The sequence below is a fragment of the Monopterus albus genome, unplaced genomic scaffold, assembly GCF_001952655.1.
Source record: "Monopterus albus unplaced genomic scaffold, M_albus_1.0 scaffold277.1, whole genome shotgun sequence".
Taxonomy (NCBI): Eukaryota; Metazoa; Chordata; class Actinopteri; order Synbranchiformes; family Synbranchidae; genus Monopterus; species Monopterus albus.
The window spans coordinates 374,976-396,615 of NW_018128157.1; the positions used below are offsets into that span (position 1 = coordinate 374,976).

Sequence of the window (21,640 nt, forward strand, 5' to 3'; positions counted from 1 at the left end):
TTAATTTGTTCTTATATGACTTATATTTTTCTTCCGCCTTCTTTGATCTGTCCTTTATAAATTGTTTATATAACACATTCTTCTTTTTACATGCATTCTGTAATCCCTTACTCATCCACGGTTTCCCACTGTAATTCCTCTTGTTTTTATACTGCTTACGAGGACAGTTCCTGTCATATACTCTCTTAAATATATTTAAAAATTGCTCATATGCTTTGTCTAAGTCTTCCTCTTTGTAAACTGATTGCCAGTCTTGCCCCATAACTTAGTTTGCAAAATGCCCTAAAGCAGGGGTGGCCAATTCCAGTCCTCGAGGGCCGCTGTCCTGCTTGTTTTCCAACTATCCCTGCCTGACCTGCTGCTGATTACCTGGCTCAGGTGTGTTCAGCCAGTCAGAAGCTGGAAGATACCAATTCACTTTCTTTCCTCACTCCACTTTCATCTAAGATGGTATCTTCCACCTTCTGACTGGCCCTCGAGGACTGGAGTTGGCCACCCCTGATCTAAAGTCAGAGATCAAAGTTGCATCACCTGTTGTCACCACAGTAAGTAGTGAAGTGGGTACATTACATCATACAGCAATGCACCTGCAGACGACGTAAGATGGAGTGAAATGACAAGATGATGGAAACAGGTAAAAAGAAATGCGACCGATCATAAAATGGGAATATGAGAAGAGTTAGTTGAGACCATCTGTTCCTGTCAGGCGTGTGTGTGGGTGTTTAAAAGGCGGAACACTAAACATGACCCGCTGTTGCTGTGGTGACTCTTTTACAGGACGAACATCCAGCTGTTCCAGAAACAGCTGTGGTTGGAATCCCACATGACATAAAAGGAGAAGGTGAGAATTCACACTCAGGTAACGCATTGATCTGAGCTCCCATCATCCGCTGTGGCTGCTGCTTGTCACACCCCCACCCTCCCCACGTGCTTCCGTTTCAAAATTCGAAGATTCTTTTCACTTGTAAAATGTTCCTTTTTGTCCCTTTCAAAATAAGTCACCATGTGACCTGGTGATGAACAGTGCTGGGATGTTTTGGAGAATAAAACGTTAACTCTTCACTTCAGCTCCCCGTGTTCATTGTATACGCAGCAGATGATGAAAATAAGTCAGTTCGTGGTGGAACTGGTGCATAAACAGGTCACATTTATTTTGTGATAGATTACAAAGAAATGTACAAAAGAAGTTTAGAATTACTGTATTCTCCCTAATCTTTACTGGATTGGTTCTTTATTGCACTTATTTGTTTTATTTAATTAGTTTGTTGCTTTGTTTTCATGGACTCTGAGCCGTTATTCGATGACTCACGTTATTTTGCTAATGTTGAATTTTCTTATATATTGTGTGTGTGTGTGTGTGTACGCGCGCCCGTGCGCTGTGTGTGTGTGTGTGTGTGTATGCGTGCCCGTGCGCGCTCTCTCAGTGCCATTTGCCTTCGTGGTTCTGAAGGAGGATCTTGGCGCAGAAGCCCACGTTGTCCTACAGGAGCTCCAAGACCTCGTCACCACTAAGATCGCCAAGTACGCCGTCCCGGAGCACTTCCTGGTGCGTTCCAACACTCACGAGTCAGGCCAGCTGTTCCCCAGTGGAGGTCCAGGACACAGACCAGGTTTAATCAGGTCCCCTGGTCCTGGTCTGGCTGCTACTCGGGTTCACGGTGCTTGTTGTCAGACATTCGCTAATAAGTTTAGTTTGGCTTCTCTTATTAACACAGATTTCTATAATTATGGATATTCCATAATCTAAAATCAATATTACTAGCTTTTTAAATTTTTTTTATTTTTTTTTTGCTAAATACATTGATCAATATTTAAACACATAGATCATTGCTCTTCCAGTAGATCAGACACATTCCACCCTTTAAACTGACACTGAAAACTAGATAATAGTAGCAAAAGGAGTATTCAGATATTTTACTTTAGTAAAAGTACTAATACCACTTTGTGGAAACATGTAAAAGTCCTGCATTAACAATGCTACTGAAGTACAAGTATGTATGTAGTATACCTAAGACTGTAAGAAGTATAAAGTGGCAGCAAATGACACAAGTACAGGTACCTCAAATGTGTACTGATGTGCAGTACCAGCACAGTACTTCAAATGTTCCACTGATGTTGACACCTATCAGCCAATCAGAATTCACTATGTCCTGTTGCCATTGCTAACAGTCGCTATTGTCTCTCAGGTGGTGACACGACTGCCAAAGACTCGCTCCGGGAAGATCATGAGGCGGATCCTGAGGAAGGTCGCCATGGAGACAAGCGGCGATATCGGCGACGTGTCAACTCTGGATGACCCGTCTGTTGTCATGGAGATCGTCAAGGCCCATGAGTTTTACAGGAACCAGCAAAAACAGCAGGAGAAGAAGAAGTAGGAGGGAGGATGAGGAGGAGGGCACCGGTACAGGTGATGTCATGGTTCCTCAGGTAAAGATGATGTCATCATGATGTCGTCTGCCTCGTCTACAGGTGACATCCCTCCTCAGGTGACCTGGTGGTGCTGAGAAGCAGCTGGTTGCCCTGTCTCCAGGTGTTTTAGCTCTGCCCACAGTGAAACACCTGAACACCATGGAAACAGTTACAGCCCTTCTTCTTCTCCTCCTCCTCCTCCTTCCCCTTCTCCTTCCCCCTTTCATCCCACAAACAACGATGCTGCAGCTCAGGTGAGGAGAGTTTCAGTCTCCTGCTCTCCAACTTTTCATGCATGTGTCCTGTCAGGCTGCTCTTTGGAAGTCGAAATAACCTGGATTCATTTTCATCCCCGTTAACGGAAGCTATCACCATAGAGAGCCAAGCAGGTTTCTGTTTGTGTGGTGGAAATGTTTTCAAGATCCATGCCACAGATTACATCTATTTTAACCTCCTGCCTCCGTGTTCAGTCGGCCTGTGAGCCCACAGAGCTCAACGGAAAACACACTTTCACATGTTGCTGTCGTGCTTCACCTGGTTTTCATCTGGTCTTGACTCTGCACATGTCGTGGTGTCAGAACAAATCCAGCTGACACAATTTTCTGATATTTGTCCCAGAGCATGCGTGTACGTCAAAAACACAGCATTTAACCAGGCCACACTATAAACACAGTATTTTAGGCCAGACTGCTGCAGAGCAATCGGTTTGTTTTGAGAAGATTACATCACCCTTAACGCCTCTGAAACTGAATCAAATGTCTAATAGTTAATTGACTGTTCAACAGTTTTTATTTCAACTTTTTCCTTCTCCAAGTGCCTTTTTATTGAACGCTACACCAAAGTGCCTTCAGAAAGAAAATGTTTTAGTTCTAAGATCTGATTTATCTTTTTCTTAAAATGTTCCTCTGAATTTTACAAAATGAACTGAACTGAAAAAACCTGGGGGAGGACACCAGTTTGATTTTAATGTAGAAATCTGTGGGAATCGTGACAGAACTTTCCCATCACAAATATTGGAAACACGCAGCTGCAGAGCCTCAGTTTCTGACTTTATCAGGTTCATTTTCAGATATTCATTGTTGTTCATATGGCTCCAACCCTCCTCAGATATTTTTCATTTACCACAGGAATAAATACATGAACAAAAATGTTTAATCTGTCATGTGTTGACAAGTTTTTTAAAAAGTATTTGTTGTCCATGTACGAAAGTGTGAACTGGATCAGACACTGTGATACAGACGTAACTGTATAAAAATAAAAATGTCATGAACTCGACTGTTTTGTGGGAAGGTTTCACAGGGATCATGAAGAGAAAACTGAACTGACTGAATCATCAATGGGAGAAAAAAACACCAGTAAAATCTATGCAGTCAAACCTGGAAATGAAATGAGATTTATATAAGGCTTCATTTATGGCTTTGTATTTTAGTTTTATATTTTGAAAAAATAAAATGAAATTTTACATTAGTGATTAATTTTGAGTGAATTGAGGTCGTTTTGAATATAATTTAATCTCTTGTAAATATATAACCTATAATTTATTTCATTTCTTAGATTTAGTTAGCGTGTTAAAAATTAGGCATTTTCAGAGTTTATTTATTGCTAAAAATAAGGAGTTCACATATGATTTCTATATAATCAGGATCAGCTTTATTGGCCAGGTGTGTCGGACACAAGAGGAATTTGACTCTGGTACATGTCCCCATGCAAAGGGCAAGTAAACAGTAAACCAGCATAAGGCTGTGTAATATAAAAACAGGCAGTAAACGATGCAGACAGACAATGGAATGCTCATTGTGAAATGGGATAAGTAGGAATAAAAATAGAGTGCTTAGAAATAGAGACCTGTGTGGTCTCTAGTCGTTTTTAAAATAACGAAAGAGATAAAACTATTAGCCTCCTGTACATTTAATTACTTTTTGTTTGTTTGTGCTCCAAGAAGGTTCTGGGTTCGAGCCCTGGCCGACCCGGGGCCTTTCTGTGCGGACTCATGTTCTCCCTGTGCCTACGTGGCTTCTCTCCGGCTTCCTCCCACAGTCCAAAGACATGCAGCTTAGGTTGACTGGCGACTCTTAGCTGCTCGTAGGAGTGAGTGTGAGTGTGTGTGTGTGTGTGGTTGTTTGTCTACATACAGCCCTGTGATGGACTGACGACCTGTCCAGGGTGGACCCCACCTCTCGCCCAGTGTGAGCTGGGATTGGCTCCGGGCCCCCGCGACCCTATTCAGGATGAACGGTGTAGTTCAGTGGTTCTCAAACATTTTTTGTCATTCCCCACTTAAGAGGGTGGGCAAATTTTCAAGCCCCACTTCCCAAAAAATGATAACAAAATCGGCCAATTTTTAAATTTAAAATGTATTGAAATACCAAATAACACCAAGTTCAAAACAGATAAAATACAAGTGTAACTATCGTTTGACAGAGGGATAGTTTTCAATCTTGCAGCACTTTTCTCATCTCACACCATGTCTACAGCAGCAGGGAGAATGAGCTGCTCAGCTATAGTGTGTGGTTTTTGCACTGTGCAATTCTGTATGCAACTTTGAATGAAGCCATTTGTGCTTTGCTGTTCACTGATGTGGATTTTACCATGCGATTTTTCTGCTAACGGTATTCTGCCAGCTTTCTTTTAAAGAAGGTGAGTGATTTATTAACGTGACTGGGGTGTGTTGTCTCTAAACGTCTTAATTGGTTGGGTCTCAAGCTGTCTGCTGCCAGCGGTTTAAGACACAAGACACACATGGGTCCCTCCTCTGCCCCCATTATTCCCACCGTGAATCAAAGCGCAAGATAGGCTTCATCATATTTTCTTTTCAGCTGGCTTTTTGGTTGATAAGGCTACTGCCTGTTGTTTCTTTGTCTGCTTGCGCTGAATCGCCTGTTTTTTTTTTTTTGTGGTCCATGTAAAAAATTTATCCATTTACGTTATTATGCCCACTACATACACTATTGGTCCTCTCTGTGAACGTTTCCTTATATTGTTGCGCGGCAGTTAACATGCCGACGTTAAACCGTTATTGTTGAACTATGGTTCCACTTTTTTCTCCCGGGCCCCGAACTGATGTTATTTTAATTTACTTGTATTAATGACCCATTTCTAATTTTCTCCGTTCATTGCGCCCCACCTGTCATGTCTTTATTCCCCCATAATGGGGCGCGCCCCACACTTTGAGAACCACTGGTGTAGATAATGGATGGATGTTTGAGGTCCGTTCGGTAGGGGGCGACGTGTGGACATATGTTACGACCTGTCGTAAAGCCTGCCGTAAAGCGTCCCAACAGCAACAATATAAAGTGGTCCCATATAAAGTTGAGCTTTTCTGTTGTTGTTGTTTTTTTTTAAAAATTAATTTAAACTTTATTTGATGTTTTAATAACATGTCGTCACTGCAGCAGCTGGTATCTGTCGTCATGAAGGAGTTCACGTTGGCGGCGATGACTGAAATCTGTCGGAAAGTGAAACCTGAAGACTCCCAGACTGAGGTCGGTTATCACAGACCGAGATGCATAATGCATTGATCATTTAATTCCAATAGTGGAGAAAGAACTCAGATCCTTTAGTGAAGTAAAAGTAGCAGTGCCACATTGTAAAAATACGAGTAAAAGTCCTGCATTCAAATTGTTACTTATTATTATTTTACTGTTACTTAAGTAATAGTAATATAAGGATATACTTCAGGTATATAAGTTATATACCTGAACTACCAAAGTACCAGTACTCGTCCAGCAGAACGGCCCGTGTCCCAGTAATGTCTCTGATACTGGATCATAGTGACTAATTACTGTGTCCATCACTTTAATGCTGCAGCTGGTAAAGGTGGAGCTGATGGTAACTACCTTATATACTTATACTGGGAAGTACTTTCCATCCTGCTGGGTAGCTGGTGGATTTCCTACTGGGATCAATAGAGTCTGATGGTTCTACTGGGTTTGGTTTGATTCATCTGATTCTGGACCTGAAGGTATCAGGTACATGTAGTGTAGTAAAAAGTACACGGTTTGTCTCTGACATGGAGTCACAGGATGAAGCAGCAGGACATGGAAATACTCAGTTGAAGTACAGGTACCTCAGAATTGCACTTAGTTACTTGATAAACGTAAATGTAGTGAATTACTCTACCCCACTGATGATCTGTATTTAGGACAGACTGAGGGCAGTGTGTTGGAGACAGGAGATGTTGTATGAACTGGGGACAGGCTCACTGTCTGTTTGCAGTAGATGTTTTTCTTCTTCTATCTTCACAAATGTGATCCGAGTTTACAAACAACTGTATGTAGGTCTGACTCTCTGATAGAGAGCAGCTGCTGTGTGGCCTTTTCCTAAGCTGGAACACCAGAGGATATTTTGCCCTAACTTCTCTGGAGATGGTGTATGTGTTGAATTGGCTGGACATCAGTCCCAGTGGAGGCTTTGGTGTGAATCTTTACCCACTGCTTGGCAGGACAGGTGTGTTTTGGAGAGATTTCTGTGAATTGTTTACCCCTCTGTCTTTTTTAACATCACCTGCTTTGTCAAACTTTGCCAGTTTTATTTGTGTGTTGGCAGAATAAATGGAGAGACAGCACAAAACATCAAACTGTCATGACAATAGAATGGGCTGAAATAAAGCCTTTCTAAATGTGTGTGTGCTGTAGGAGGAGCTGCTGGCTGTGATGAGGAGACTTTGTGAGGCTCTGCTGCAGGAGCTGAGGAGGCTGCTGGATCAGCACCAGGAGCTGGAGGATGGTAAAGACTTGGACCTTTATGAACCACGTCCACTCCTCCATATTTGTCCCTGACAAGTTGAACTTTCTCTCTGCAGGCTGTCCATCACGCCCTCAGGATGCTGCAGTCGAGCCTCAGCCGGACACCACGCCTCCTACAACAGAAAGAGACACTCAGGTGGAGGTGAACGGCCAATCAGATGCTCCTACAGGTGTGTCCAGCCAATCAGAGCAGACCCCTACAGTAGGCAGCAGACAGACCTTCAGCTGCAGCGTCTGCAGCAGCGCCTTCTCCCGACGCTCCAACCTGGTGGCTCACCTGAGGGTCCACACACGAGAGCGCCCCTTCACCTGTTCCCTTTGTGGGAAAGGCTTCTCCGCCCACAGCAGTGTCCGAGTCCATCAGCTCACCGTGCACAACAAGTATAGGCCGCACAGGTGTTCGCACTGCGGGAAGGTGTTTGGCACCCACAGCCACCTCAGGGCACACCTGATGCCCAGCAGCCAGCCACTCACCTGTTCTGCCTGTGGAGAGATGCTGGCAGCGAGATGCATCCTCAGACAGCACCGCCAGACCTGTCAGAGGTCAGACAGGGCCGCCGAGTGCGTCGAGTGTGGGAAGAAATTCTCCAAGCACAGTTACCTGTCAGCTCACCGGAGAGTCCACCTGAGTGATAAACCCTTTAAATGTCCGACCTGTGAGAAAGGCTTCACCACACGCCGCAGTGTCCACGTGCACCAGCTGAGCGTCCACAGAGGACTGAAGCCATTCATCTGCAGCATTTGTATGAAGATGTTCAGCCAGCGGAGTGGTCTCCGAGCTCACCAGAGGACACACACAGGTGAGCGTCCACACACCTGCGACCAGTGCGGGAACACTTTCTCCAGTAGGAGCAGCCTCTCAGTCCACCGCCGTGTGCACACTGGAGAGAAGGCCTTCAGCTGTGACATCTGCGGGAAGAGCTTCAGTGTGTCAGGCAACCTGCGCCGACACCGCTTCATCCACTCGGGCCGCCGCTCATTCAGCTGTGATGTGTGCGGCCGGAGCTTCACACAGGCCGGACACCTGAAGGCACACCGTGGTTTGCACAGTGGAGAGTGGGCATTCATCTGCAATGCCTGTGGGAAGGGCTTCAGACAGCGCAGTGCACTGCTGCTGCACGAGAGGAGCCACAGTGGTGTCAAACCGTACAGCTGCAGCCAGTGTGGGAAAAACTTCTCCTCATCCACGGCGCTGAAACGCCACCAGGTGGCGCACAGCGGGCAGAGAGCTCACACCTGTGAGGAATGTGGGAAGAGCTTCACAAGTGCCCAGGTCCTGAAAACACACCTGCAGCTGCACAGCGGCAACAAACCATTCTCCTGTGACGTGTGCAGCCGCGGATACAGCTCGCTGAGCTACCTGAAGGTGCACCGACGCACCCATTTGGAGGGGAAACCCTTCAGCTGCCCTCAGTGTGAGAAAACCTTTGCCACGCAGGCGAGTGTGAAGCTGCACCAGCGCACGCACAGTGGTGAGAAGCCGTTCGTCTGCGAGGTCTGTGGCAAAAATTTCAGTGTGTCACAGAACCTTGTCAGACACAAGCGCGTTCACAGCGGAGAGAAACCATTTGAATGCAGCGTTTGTGGGAAGAGATTCAGTCAGACCAACAACCTGAAGTCTCACCAGCTGGTTCACACAGGACAGAAACCGTTCAGCTGCTCCGCCTGCAGCAGGAGCTTCACCTCCACCAGGAGCCTCAGGGAACACAGGTGTGTCGCTGCTGAATGAAGCGCAGGAAGCTGACCGAGGACTGGTGTCGGAAAGCTGTCCCAAACCTGGCCAGACACGGTGCAGAAAGTCCCCGAGCTTTGAAGGGCCTCAGACAGGATGTGGTTATGATGAATGTGTCACCTGAGAGCTCACAGGCATTTCAGGGTCTGGGGAAACATCAGTGAATGAAGTCAAAAAGCAGAAGATTCAAAAGCGGTTCACAATGGGAGCTGGTTTTGGTTTGAAGTCGCTCCTCCAGATTCAACCAGGCCTCAGTGCTGATGCTCAGAAACTGTGAGCACGGAGCTGCACAGGAGTCCAAGAGACAACATAAATCTGAATGTATCTTTTGAGTTTAGCTTTAGTTTCTTGTTAATGAGGAAACCACAAACTGCAAGACATACAGGGAATTTACTGGGTATCTCTTTATCACATATAAAGAAATAATGAGTGTTTGGTTAGGGCGCCCTCTGGTGGTTTGGAGCAGTTCTCAGTTTGAATTAGTTTGAATAACTGTGCACTAAGATAGAAACCAGACATTTTGCCTATATATTTATTCATGTCTACAGTCTGGATTTTATTTTGGTGGTGCCCTGCATCTTTCCCATCAAGTTTTCCTCCACAGCAGAAGTCCCTGAAATGATCAGAACATTTATTTTTCCATGAATGAAAAGCTGAAAATATTAAATCTTTGGTGAAATTTTGCAGTGTGCAGATCATATTCTTTTGAGCTGAGAGCATGTGACCAGACTGAGTGGAGGATGAAACCAGCAGCGACACATTTCCAACCTGTTTCACCCATTTTAACTATTTTGTTTCCTCATGTCGCTTTGAGCTGTGACCTTTCATTGGGGTCAATGCTGGGGGAAACAGAACAGTACTCTTTAATTTTAGACCAAAGAACACGTCATCTACATGCTCCTATGGTCAGGCCTTTTAGTTTTATACTCTGATGTGAGAGACACTCATCCAAGAGTAGATAATACTTTTTATCTGTACAACGTTGTACTAACCATGTTGAATTTTGAAGCAGAGCTGCTCAAACAGAAACTGACAAGGAGAGGAGGGGAGGGAAGAGGAGCTCAGAGGTCCATGGGGCTCCCCAGCCTAGGCCTGTAACTCAGGGATGATACTCCAACACCAAACCTATCCTAGAATGTCCAGTAATTTCATAGTCCCTGCCATATGGCCACAAACCACGGTCATCCTGTTGAGGAAACCCGGTAACTTCCATGCTATGTTTGTTTGTTTGTTTGTTTATTGCTCGTTTGTTTTTATTACATCTTACTTTTTAAGTTATTTAATTTCTTTTTTATTTGGGTTTTGTCTGTTTTGTTTGTATTTTTACAAACATACAAATACAAAGAAAAGTCTAATTTTACCATGATTGTTTTTTTTTGGCTTTATTTTACTTAAAACTTTTCTTGCTCTTTTAACTTTTCCATTGTATTTTTTGTTTGTTTGTTTGCTTTAATTTCTTGAAAACAAGCTTGTGGGTGGGGCCTTTATTTTGAAGGCGAGCGGAAGCTCTCTGTGTTTTCGTCCAAAGACTCCGGTAGAACGGTTGGCGCAGCTCACGGAGCTAACTCCTTGTGTACCCGGATAGAAGCTCATCACAGCGACCCCTTCCAGCTCCAGACCGTTGAATAAACCGAACGGAACCGCGTTCAAGCATGAACGAGTCGGAGGGGCTCCGGTTCCGACGGCTGCAACGTCCACGCGTCATCACGGACGATCTGCCGGAGCACCGCCACAAAGGATCCGGGTAAGAACCGTTCAGAACCACGTCCCAGGCGGACCCATTAACCGCGACTCTGCCGTTACCGGTATGTCTTTGATTGATTATTGATCAGCTTAACAGCAGCTGTTTGTTTTATTGATCTTTTTGCCTACCTCAGAATTGTACTTAAGTACAGTACTTGAGTAAATGTAGGCTACCTAGTTACTTTCCTCGACTGAACTACTCCAGTTGTACATACAAAACAATAATAAAGTAATTTACAAAATGTCATTTGAGAGTCGTAACTAATGTCTTAATTAGTTTTTTTCTTTTTACAAAAACATTAGTAACCAAATATTAAACAAGAAATAAGAAAGAGCAACACGAATTGTGTTAAAAACCCACCTGAGCAGCTCAGTGGTGTAGCTGTGACGACGTAGGCCCTAGTTACGTGATGTTGTGATGCTTGTGTCTTTGTTTGTAAATCCTTCTGGTCATTTAGTTTTAGCAGTGAACACTGTATAAACATAAAAGGGCCTAAAAATAAGAAGAAAGGAAGGAAGGAAGCAAGTCAGCTGAAAAGGGAGGAGGCCCTAGGTTGGATCCCTGAGGAATTCCACCGAACATAACAAACCATGTACAGATTCAGTTGTTAAAGTGTCGACCGACTCTTTCTGTTGTCGTTTCCTCTTTCAGCACCTACAGCGGAAAGGTTTTCCAGGTCACTCTGCTCTTCCTGGGCGGCTTTCTGCTTCTTCCTCTCCTGGTTATCATCTTCATCCTGGAGTCTCCCATCCAGCCGGAAGTCTTCAGGTGAGCGCCCCACAAGACGTTCAGAGAAAAATTAGATTTATGTTTTTGGAAAGGCAGTGGATGAAATTATAACATCCACGTATATCAAACTACAATATATCAACCAGGTCACCAGTTGGCCCCAGTTTAGTAAATCACCACCTTCTCTTTGCCCCCAGTTTAGTAAATCACCACCTTCTCTTCCAGTTAAAACCACTTTTAAATGAAGAATTTTAAAATCAGATGTTCAGGACTTAAACACAGGGTTTTCACAGGTCCTCAACATCTAAAAATCTGAATTTTAAAACCTTAAAGTCTTAAATATGATTAAAAATTGATTTTGTTCAGGTTACGCTGATTATTATCAGTTGACTATTTTTATAAGGTCTCAATTAAATTCAGTTGCGCTTTTGTGTTTTGGGGACAATTTTGAGTTATAACTTTCTAAGAAATAATTTTTACTGGAAACAGCAGCATTGTAACAGTAAAGCCATACTTTTGTTAAATGCTTAGAGAATTAAGTTGTTCTATTTTAAGAAAATTGTAATATTTAATAATGAAATTTGGAATATTTTAATAATGCACTTGTATTGTTTTTAGAGAAAAATATAAATTTTTGGGTTGAGTGTTTTTTGTGTGTTATAAATTAATTGTAAAAAACGAGCTTTGAGAATAAATCTGTTAATTTGAAAAAATAGTTCAACATGTTCTAGAAAATAATTGTAATATTTCCAGAATAAAGTTGCATTTTGATTACATTAGAAACTCCAAATATATTGGGAATAAAGATGTGGGTGTTTGACTTTATTCTCATAATATTCCATTTTCATACGTTTCCTGCCCCCTGCTGGTTGTCTTGTGCACTGCAGACTGAAGGAGCCTCCGCTGATGAAAGGCTGCTGGGAGCCGAACCTGAAGCTTAGAGAGGCCCAGAGACTCTTTGAAGACCAGATCATTGGACCAGAGTCCATCGCCAACATCGGAGGTCGGTTTGTTGTTTCTGAAGAAACCCTCAAACAGCGTGACACGTTGTCGAGCATGTAGTGACACAACAGTCGCTGTGTAACCGTGAACATTTAAGAAACGTGTGAAAGTTTCCCACATGTGATGAAAGAGGATGATGATGATGCATGTTCAGCATTCACGGGTTGCACCGACCAATGTTTATAATTAAAACATGATGCGTCGTTATATGATTATTGTTGAGTTGTTGTCTTTAGAGAAACCAAACAGTAAAAACCATCAGCAGTGGTGAAGAACATGGAAAAGACTGAGAGCTGACAGACACTTGTCTCCCCAGATGTTTTGTTTGCAGGAACAGCTGATGGGAAAGTTGTGAAGCTGACTGGTCGAAGGATGCACACGGTGACGAGACTCGGAAAACCGCCCTGTGGTGAGACGGGTTTAATTAAGTTTAACGTCCAGTTTAGTTTGAGGTTCAGGTTAGTTTAGGCTACTTTTAAAGTTTAGTTTAAGGTTAAGTCACCTCAGTTGAATTAAATTTAGGGTTACGTTGGCTTTAGTTTGATGTGGTTTAATTTAGTTATTGTGATTAGTTTGTTTTGGTTAAATGTTGATAACGATTTATTTTAACATATTTTAGTTTTGTTTCAGACTGAGTTTTCAACCTGTAAAAAACGTATGAAACTAACGCCGCCATCAGTGGATGGCGATTCTCGGGTATGGTAGAAAGACATTATGTAAGCGCAGTCCATTTACCGTTTAACGTAACTAAAGTATATTAAACAAGCAAAACAAACTTTACCAACAAACAAAAACTACCTTAACTTTTCATTTGGAAGTTTAGTTTAAGTCGCCCGATGCCAGCTGGGATTGGCTCTAGCCCCCCTGCGACTCCGTTCGGGACTACGCGGTATAGAAAATGAGATGAGTTTAGTTTAAGACTTGATTTCAGGTTAACTTTAGTTTACTTTTACAAATGTAAACATGAAAGTAACTAAAATAAATTAAAAATCGGTTCAGGAGTTCGGTTTTAAGGTTGATTTAGTTTAGTGTGAAATGTGTATTCCTCTTTAGTTTGAAATGTTTTGCTTTAAGCTTGAGATAATTTCAGTTGAAAGCTCAGTTAAGTCCAAACTAACCAGTGACGTGCGGTGATGTTGACAGCTGGTGAGGCACTGACTCTTTTACAGTCAGATTTACAAATACAAATTGTCTGTTAACAGACAATACGTTATGTTTTATATCTCTCAGAACTACATTTTATACATTATCCAGATTATGGCAAGGCAGAGCATATAATCAGAGTGTTTGAAAGCATTTTATTTGCGATATATAGAGGGACAGCGACACACTGTTTGCATCGTATACAGGTTGTGAGGATTACACGATCCACCGAGAGGCACAGCAAAGTGCTGCCTCATCACGAATCTCCTCCATGTATTTGAACGAGACATACGGAAATTCTGCTATTCTTTATTGAAAATATGGGATTCGAACGGCAAAAGGGCCTACAACACACACCAGCCGACAAATCCTGCCTCCCCTGCCTTACCTGCCTCCCCTGACCCCACGTCACTGAAACTAACTAAACCTTTTGGTTGTAAGTGAAGTTTAAGACCCAGATTTGTTTGTGTGAATTACATTGATTTTTCAACTTAAAAAAGGATTTTTGTTCAAAAGAACCTAAACCTTCATTAATCAAATCGAACTAAAACCATCTAAACTGAACCGTTACATTCCAGGTTTAGTGGAGTTCACTTCAGGTGAACTGTGACCAGAACAGAAACGGAGTTAAAATGTTCATGTTGCTTTAAGACGTCGACCTTTAACCACCACCGACGCTTTTTCCTCTGTTTGTTTTGGTTGCTTCACTCTGAAGTTTAAACCTTCAACTCCACGGTTCTGTCCAGTGTTTCTCAACCGCAGAGTGAAGAAACAAGAAAACTGTTTACAGCGCGACGTGCTGATGGAGGCCTGTTTCCGTTTCCTGTTTCAACACACAGCGTAGCGGAGATCCGAAATGTGCCCACAAACTGTCTGACGGCTTCTACAGTCTTCTTCTTCTACTGGGTTTTGTTTGAAATTCATTAAAGTTTTAATAACTAATGTGTTAAAGTCACTAAAAGTAAACTAACAAACTAATTTAATGGAACTTTTCATTTGTAATGTTACTCAACTTTAGTTTAAGGTTTGATTTTCCCCATTTTGTTGGTTTTGGTTGTAGTAAATTTTTTCCATCTGATTTGTCAAACTTTAAATGAAACTCATCCCTTTCCAAGAGGAAACTTCCACAGTAAACTTGGAACATTAAGGAGGAACCAGTGAGGGTTTCCAAACAGGAAGTCAGTTTTATTGTGAAAGTCGCTGCAGAGCACAGACTGAGCCCCCGTACTACCCACGTTTTAGCTGAGCTCTGTTAAATTGTCAGTGCAGTCAGGTGTGAGTGAGCCGCTGTTTTCACCCAGCGTTCAGTCTGAGCGATTCAAAGGACCCCGAACCTGAGTCACCAGAACTGGGGCCATGTCCTGGAGCCTGTCCTGGAGCCAGTCCTGGAGCGTGTCTGGTGGTCAGGCCTTGACCAGAGCCTCGCTCTAGGGATGTGGCTCATCACCCAGCTCCAAAGTTCTGTTGTGCCAATGTTGACATGCTTGGCTTTGTGTCCTCAGGATCCAGAGAGGAGGAGCCCAACTGTGGGAGGCCACTGGGGATCAGAGTCGGACCCAACGGAACTCTGTTTGTAGCCGACGCCTACCTGGGTCTGTTTGAGGTCAACCCCACTACAGGTCAGTTTGTTAGGAACACCTGTCAGGCTAAGTGAAAATCACCTGCAGTGATAAACAGCTTTGTAGCGCAACTGTCTTTTGGTTCTGTGCAGGCGAGGCAACCAGGTTGGTGTCAGGGGGCCAGCTGGTTGGCGGCAGGAAGCTGTCATTCATCAACGATGTGGCGGTGACGCAGGATGGGAAGAAGGTGTACTTCACTGACTCCAGCAGCAGGTGGCAGCGCAGAGATTACCTGCACCTCATCATGGAGGCCACGGCCGACGGACGGTACCACACGCCGCTCATGTTCCAGATATTTCCACAGTTATGCACATTGGTTTTAAATGATTCCCCATAAATTCTCTGCAGACATTTCAGTGCGAGTCGTCCTTGTTTTAATGTGTTGCTCATAAAAACCTGTGTTTATTGGTAACTTCAGTATCATGTTGAAGGTCTAATGCGCCATTTTATTATTCCATTTACGAAAGTGAGAAATTGTAAACTGTAAATATTTAATATATTGTCATTATTTTTATGGATGCATGCACATTTCCTGTTTCACATTAAAAGCAGCTCACTTTTTGTGCAGAGACAGATTTGTTGTGTTCTTCCTTTTCCCAGAGTGCTGGAGTACGACACTGAGAGCAAAGAGCTGACGGTGGTGATGGAAAACCTTCGCTTCCCAAACGGCATCCAGCTGCAGCCCGACGAGGAGTCGGTGCTGGTGGCAGAGACCACCATGGCCCGGATACGCAGGTGACTCATCTAGCCCTGCAGGTCACATGGTTATTTATTTACCAGGACCCATTCAGTTAACAGGAAGACATTTATTCTGTTGCATTCTCATTTCTCAGAGCGTCACGTCTCCGATATGAACACTAAAAACAGGTCGTGGCCCTTTTTAAACTACTGAGCTGGAGTTGGCTGTGACCAGTGTCAAGTAAAATCGGTCAGAGGTCAGTGCAGTTACAGTCGTTTCCTGGATATAATCAGGTTTTTAAGTAAAGCTGCTTCACATACAGATAATGAATTTAAAAAAAATCTGTGGTCACCGTAAATAAAATGAAATAAGACTTGTTTTTGGACAGAACGCTCTCCAAAACTAAACCTGGAAGTAAAGAAAACTCACATACTAAATGAGATAAAAATGTTCGTACTTTATTTTTAATAATTTGCAAAGTACAAATATCGAAATAAAACAATCAAATGAAAGGTTCTCTTACAAAAGCACTTCAGAAAATAAAATAAGGAAAAAACTTGTAACAGGAAGTGCTTTACAAAATAAGATGAAATAAAATAAAAACTGCAGGCCACGGCCCGTGGGCATGTTTTAGTGACCGAGTGGCGCGTTGTGATATGATACAGAAGATGATGTGATGCACCAACAATACGATGTACGAGAACAGAACACCATGAACTGAGGCATTAAGCCAGACCGGAGCTGCTGCTCCTCCCAGTAACAGGGGTTTTTGGATCTGGTGCCCACAGTCAAATACTGCGAGTGAACAGGTGAAAAACCCGGATCAGAACAGAGTCTTTGTTTCTGAACCAGGGTCCATGTGGCTGGCCTCAATAAAGGTGGGATGGACACGTTCATGGACAACCTGCCCGGCTTTCCTGACAACATCCGCCCGAGCTCGACCGGAGGTTACTGGGTGGCCATGTCTGTGGTGCGGCCAAACCCCGGCTTCTCCATGCTGGACTTCCTGTCCCAGAGACCCTGGATCAAGAAGCTCATCTTCAAGGTAAAACACACAAAGGACAAGGAGACCAGGTGGAGGTTTCCCTGGTTTCTGAATCATTTCACAAATGTAACCAGAAACAGGGTACCCTAGGTGTCCAGGCAGAGACAACAGTGGGCGCTCGGGGGTCCACCTACAGATTACTGTGTGTTATCTTTCTACGGGGACACCTGAGAGCCTGTCTCACTGGACACCCGTGGACCCCATGTGCCCATGTGGAGACAGTAACTGACTAGAGACGATAAGGACATCCAGGTGTCCATGTTGAGACGATAACACACCGACCTGTGAACATTTTCCAGTCTGACTGGCCGGTCTGGTGTCAGACCCTGTCCACCGACAGAGCTCGTCCTGCATACTCTGTCCGACCATAAAGTTGTCCAGGAATATGTCCACCCAGTTATGACATCAGTCGTTCAGACTGGAAAACATAAACTAAAGTCATTAAAAAGTTGTGACACTTGGTTCTGTTAAAGCACCTGATTTATTTCTTCCTCTCCTGTGTCCTTATTGTTACTGTAATCCCTCCTTATATTCCTCGTTTCCTGTATCCTTACTTTGCTAAATACTTTTCTTTCCTTCCCTCCTACTTCCTTCCTTTCTCCCCCCCGTTTCCCCTCACAGCTCTTCAGTCAGGAGGTGCTGATGAAGTTCGTCCCTCGCTACAGTTTGGTGGCTGAGCTCCATGATGGCGGCATCTGCACCCGAAGCTTCCACGACCCCAACGGCCTGGTGGTGGCCTACATCAGTGAGGCCCATGAGCATGATGGGAGTCTGTACCTGGGGTCCTTCCGCTCACCGTACATCGCCAAACTTGACCTGCACAAGGTGTAAAATACTGAGGCACTGGACGGACGTACACGTGAGTTCCTGTGAGCACGACACAGCAACGTCATGATGTACCAGGAAGTGAACAAACCCTGACTTGGATGGAGGACGCTTTTTTCTTGACAACTGTTTGATATTTTACCGTTAAATTACACATTCACAGTCTCCAGAGGATGAATCCTGACTCGGTGACTTGTCCTGGTGGCTCAGAATCACATCGGTGTGATGGTTGTTTTAGGTTGTTTTACACGTCATACCCTGTTTTCAGGCTGGGTGTCGAACTTTAACATGCGTTTGCTACCGACTTATCATAAACTCCTGGAAGCTGACTTTAAGCATCCAATTGATTAGGCTGCGACTAACGAGCACTTTCAGTCTGGATCGTCCATAAGCTCATATATTCATCTTATTAACATGTACGACAAAGAAAAACAGCACATTGTTACATCTGACGTTTGGCATTTTGCTTAAGAAATGACTACAGTGATACTTTGATAATCAGAATAGATCGGTTCCTGATTGAAACCAGTTTTCCAACGATACCCAGCCTGAATCGTACGTACTGGTGAAAAACTGACTGGTTCACTAGTTGGTTGGCGTAGTGGCTAGTTAGCTTGCCAGTTATTGTGTTTCGTTGTTGTTGTTGTTGTTTTGGGGGCCGGTTGCTGTTTCTTTTGAAAACCTCCTACTTAGGCAACATTATTGAGGCAGTTTCCACCTAATTTTGTGTCATGTTTGCTAGCCTGAGCCAACAAGTGTGCACTGTGTTTAAAAAACAAAAGCAAATGTTTTTAAAGTTTTGGAAATGTGAGGATAAGTGTCATATGAAAGTGCACCTCGTTTCCAGCTTGTTGCTTCTTTTTGGACCAGTGAAGATGTGTAACAGCGTTGTGACGGTGCCTTTCCCGCCCCTTGCTGCTGCAAAAACTGCTAATACATCCGAGTTTCATTACTTTGAACGACACCTTTAGCACCTGTAAGACGTCCATGTTTGTTTAGACACCAGACACGCCAGGTCTGAATCATGGCTGCACCCTGGATGCTGCTGAAAACATCAGTATTCTTCTGCTAACATGCTAAATGTTACTTATGCAACATGCAGGTCAGTGTAAACTGCATCTTGCCTGAGATTGTTGCTCATTAACTGCACTGTTAATTAAAACTGTACAACATTGTAATGTCGAATAGCAAAAGAAACAATTATTGTGAAAACTTCTTTTTCTGGACTCGCACACTGATCACGGTGAGGACACCGCATTCACTGGTGCTGCTGGTCTCTGGACCGGGTTGGGGGCGTAACACAGGCATATAAACCCACCAGCTGCAGCCTTTAAAGCTCAGATTCACAGTTAGTGATGGTCAGGACACACATGGTTGCCAGGACAACGAGCGTCAGGACTTCTGCATCCTGAAGACAAACAGGACCAGTTTCTGACAGCAGCTGCATCTGGAATCCTGCATGAAGTTGGTCATGATCATGAGAAAACATCAGATTAATTTGAGAGGAGATAATTAAATCAAAGTAATTGGCCTGAAAACGGGCTTCTGTTTCTGAGACCACTGAAGTTTGTTGTTTTGTGCTCTTATTGTGTCGTGTCGGAATTGTTCGAGCCAGGTATATTTTTTTTGCTAGCAGACGTTTTACTGCGAGCTCCTGCTTGTGCCCAAACGCAGGATGTCGCTGTTAAAGCTGTGATCCACTATTTCTCGCATCAGATTGGTGTCGATGTGCTTCCTTCTTGATACATGACAATAAGCTGATGTATTATCTGTGTTTGTGTGCAGTGGATGAAGCTGTTCTGAAACACTGAATAAAATGAGGTTTTAACTGACCCGACTTCTGAGCCATGCTGCTCCCTGAAGACGCTGACCAACCACAGGGGGCACAACTGTACTCACCCGGTGTGTGAGCATAGAGGATTCAAACACTTCCTGTGGAGGTCAAACTGGAAGACGGCAGGTCGTGGGTCTGACCTAGGCTATTTGCTCACTTTGTTCTTTACCTACCACATTCATCTGACAGCTGCTACTTCCTTTTCAGATTAAAGGTCTCCACTAAAGTCTGTGCCCACTTTATGAAGCCACTGGTTTCCAAATGACACCTTTTAGCAGTTTGGGCATCGACGTGGCTTCCAACACAAATAAGGAGCTGCTTGAAATGTCAGTGCTGCATTTGTTTGTGTGAATATAAAAACATTTAACTACTCAGGTTTGAGCAAGTGTGCTAGCTCTCTGCTACAGTGAAAAGGCTTGAGAAAGAAATGCAGTGGGATGCAGCTGTTTGCAACCCAAGTGGCTTTAACATCAGTGCAACATGTGACAACACCTTCACTACATCAGGTATACAAATATTATCACCCAAGAAATGTCGTCTTTGAGAGACGTCCCTAAAACTGTGGTTGACTTAACGGTTCACAGTAGGAAGTTAGACCCTTCTTTGTTCTCTGGTTGTTTTCAGATCAAGTTTTTCTTCTGTTCTGTGTCCATCAGTCAACAGCAGTTTCATTTATTGTTAATATGCAGTAATACAGTGGCTGTTGTGCACATACAAAAGTCTCAGAACAAGCAGGAGTATCACATTAACCACAGCAATGTCATGTGTGCAGTGTTCACATCAAAGAAGATTGTTGTACCACACCACTGACTCTGGTTGCATTTGAGGAGCCACGGGTTCTGCTGACAAACAGCCACTCCGCCGTCTGACAGGGCCTCTTGTGCAGGTAGCCGTTATAGAAGTCAGCTGGCGTCAGTCTATTTTTCAGGATCAGCGACTTGAATCCCACCCAGCCGTCTTTGCAGCATACGGCCAAAGTATTGGACTCCTTCTGATAGGCCAGGGATCCTGGGACAGGTTTCCTCCTGGGATCTGATAATGAAATGTGACATCTTCCTGCAAAGTCCAGAAGTTTTATTGACCTACCCATCCACGTGGTCCTCAAAGGTATCCGGGACCCAATGGCACGATACAGATGACCGATTTGGTCACAGGTCTGTTCCTCCCACTGCACCCAGCTCATGGACGTTTTGATTTTGGGGGCAGATGTTGCCCCTGCCTGTTCTTGTTCTCGTTTATGTGCCAGTCTCTCAGGCAGTGACTTCAGTGTACCAAGCAGCAGATGTGCTCCCTTAGTGGCGAGAGCAGCTCCAAGCTCATCAGCAGTACAGTTGTCAGGGACCTGGTGGAGCTCCTGGTTGAGAATGGGGCCCACATCAAACCTGTAAGGGCGGATCTGGATGATGGTGACTCCTGTCACAGTGTCGCCCTGCAAAACGGTGTGGAATACGGGTGCGGGACCTCGCCATCTCGGCAGCAGGCTGGGGTGAACGTTTAAAACCCCGTACGGAAACTTGCTGATTAGCCTCTCAGGGAGCAAGCAGCCGAAAGACACCACCACGCCAACATCAAACTGTCCGTCCACGCTGTCATGGGGCCAGCTGTGGACCTGAAGGTGGTTCTGCTGAGCAAAGCTCTTCACCGGGACGTCACCGGGCAAAGTAACGACTTCTATGGACTCCACAACCCCTTCGCTGGAGCTCCGACTGGATGCCAGGAGTTTTAGAGATTCCACGGCGAACTGATCAGTGCCAAAGAACAAGAGCCTCCACGGGGGTCCGGATGATGGCATGAGTCTGAAGAACCGCCACTGCCGTCCATCTGCCGCCGTCCTCTGTATACAGCAGCGCTGGAAGTGGTTACGGATTCTCTGAAAAGCTCTTCTGCCATTCGACAACATAACGCAGGCCGTCGCTTTATTTAAAAATATCAAGTGGTCAAAGTGTTACTGGTGACACTGGGAAACCCGAGACTGCAGTGGAGCTGCCCTTGAGTCAACATAAGAAGCCGCCATGTTTTACAGAACTTTAGTTTCCTGAAGCAATTAGCCCACATTCAAGCATGCGCAGCCAGTATTGGCCAGTCATTGAGCCATTAAACCAATCACAGCCACTGGGGACTACAAACAAAATTA

General features: G+C 44.2%; 4 protein-coding genes across 5 annotated transcripts in view; 3 read left to right on the forward strand and 1 right to left on the reverse strand.

Annotated features, from left to right (window-relative positions):
• The window catches only part of acss1 (acyl-CoA synthetase short chain family member 1), a 27,326-nt gene extending 23,642 nt beyond the window's left edge, over positions 1-3,684 (forward strand). The window contains exons 12-14 of the mRNA XM_020622295.1: positions 778-841; positions 1,425-1,546; positions 2,187-3,684. Of these exons, the coding sequence (XP_020477951.1) occupies positions 778-841; positions 1,425-1,546; positions 2,187-2,375 (375 nt within the window). The 3' untranslated portion in view covers positions 2,376-3,684. The remainder of the gene's footprint in view (positions 1-777; positions 842-1,424; positions 1,547-2,186) is intronic.
• A 1,958-nt stretch (positions 3,685-5,642) lies between these two features.
• On the forward strand, positions 5,643-9,783 carry LOC109973010 (gastrula zinc finger protein XlCGF57.1-like). Of its 2 annotated transcripts, XM_020622297.1 has the most exons (4): positions 5,643-5,717; positions 5,802-5,891; positions 7,044-7,134; positions 7,211-9,783. In XM_020622297.1, the coding sequence occupies exons 2-4, from the start codon at positions 5,820-5,822 to the stop codon at positions 8,881-8,883; spliced, it is 1,836 nt and encodes a 611-aa protein (XP_020477953.1). In that variant the 5' UTR covers positions 5,643-5,717; positions 5,802-5,819; the 3' UTR covers positions 8,884-9,783. The 2 variants fall into 2 exon arrangements, with proteins under 2 accessions (XP_020477953.1, XP_020477952.1); XM_020622296.1 differs by having other exon boundaries at positions 5,655-5,891.
• A 596-nt stretch (positions 9,784-10,379) lies between these two features.
• Positions 10,380-19,504, forward strand: apmap (adipocyte plasma membrane associated protein). The gene is made up of 9 exons (XM_020622298.1): positions 10,380-10,630; positions 11,282-11,398; positions 12,247-12,362; positions 12,678-12,770; positions 15,007-15,123; positions 15,216-15,390; positions 15,724-15,858; positions 16,655-16,847; positions 17,469-19,504. The coding sequence occupies exons 1-9, from the start codon at positions 10,539-10,541 to the stop codon at positions 17,676-17,678; spliced, it is 1,248 nt and encodes a 415-aa protein (XP_020477954.1). The 5' UTR covers positions 10,380-10,538; the 3' UTR covers positions 17,679-19,504.
• Positions 19,256-21,613, reverse strand: mtfmt (mitochondrial methionyl-tRNA formyltransferase). Its single transcript, XM_020622299.1, has one exon. It carries the CDS (start codon positions 21,404-21,406, stop codon positions 20,282-20,284), a length of 1,125 nt encoding a protein of 374 aa, XP_020477955.1. The 5' UTR covers positions 21,407-21,613; the 3' UTR covers positions 19,256-20,281.
• Between the last annotated feature and the right edge of the window lie 27 nt (positions 21,614-21,640).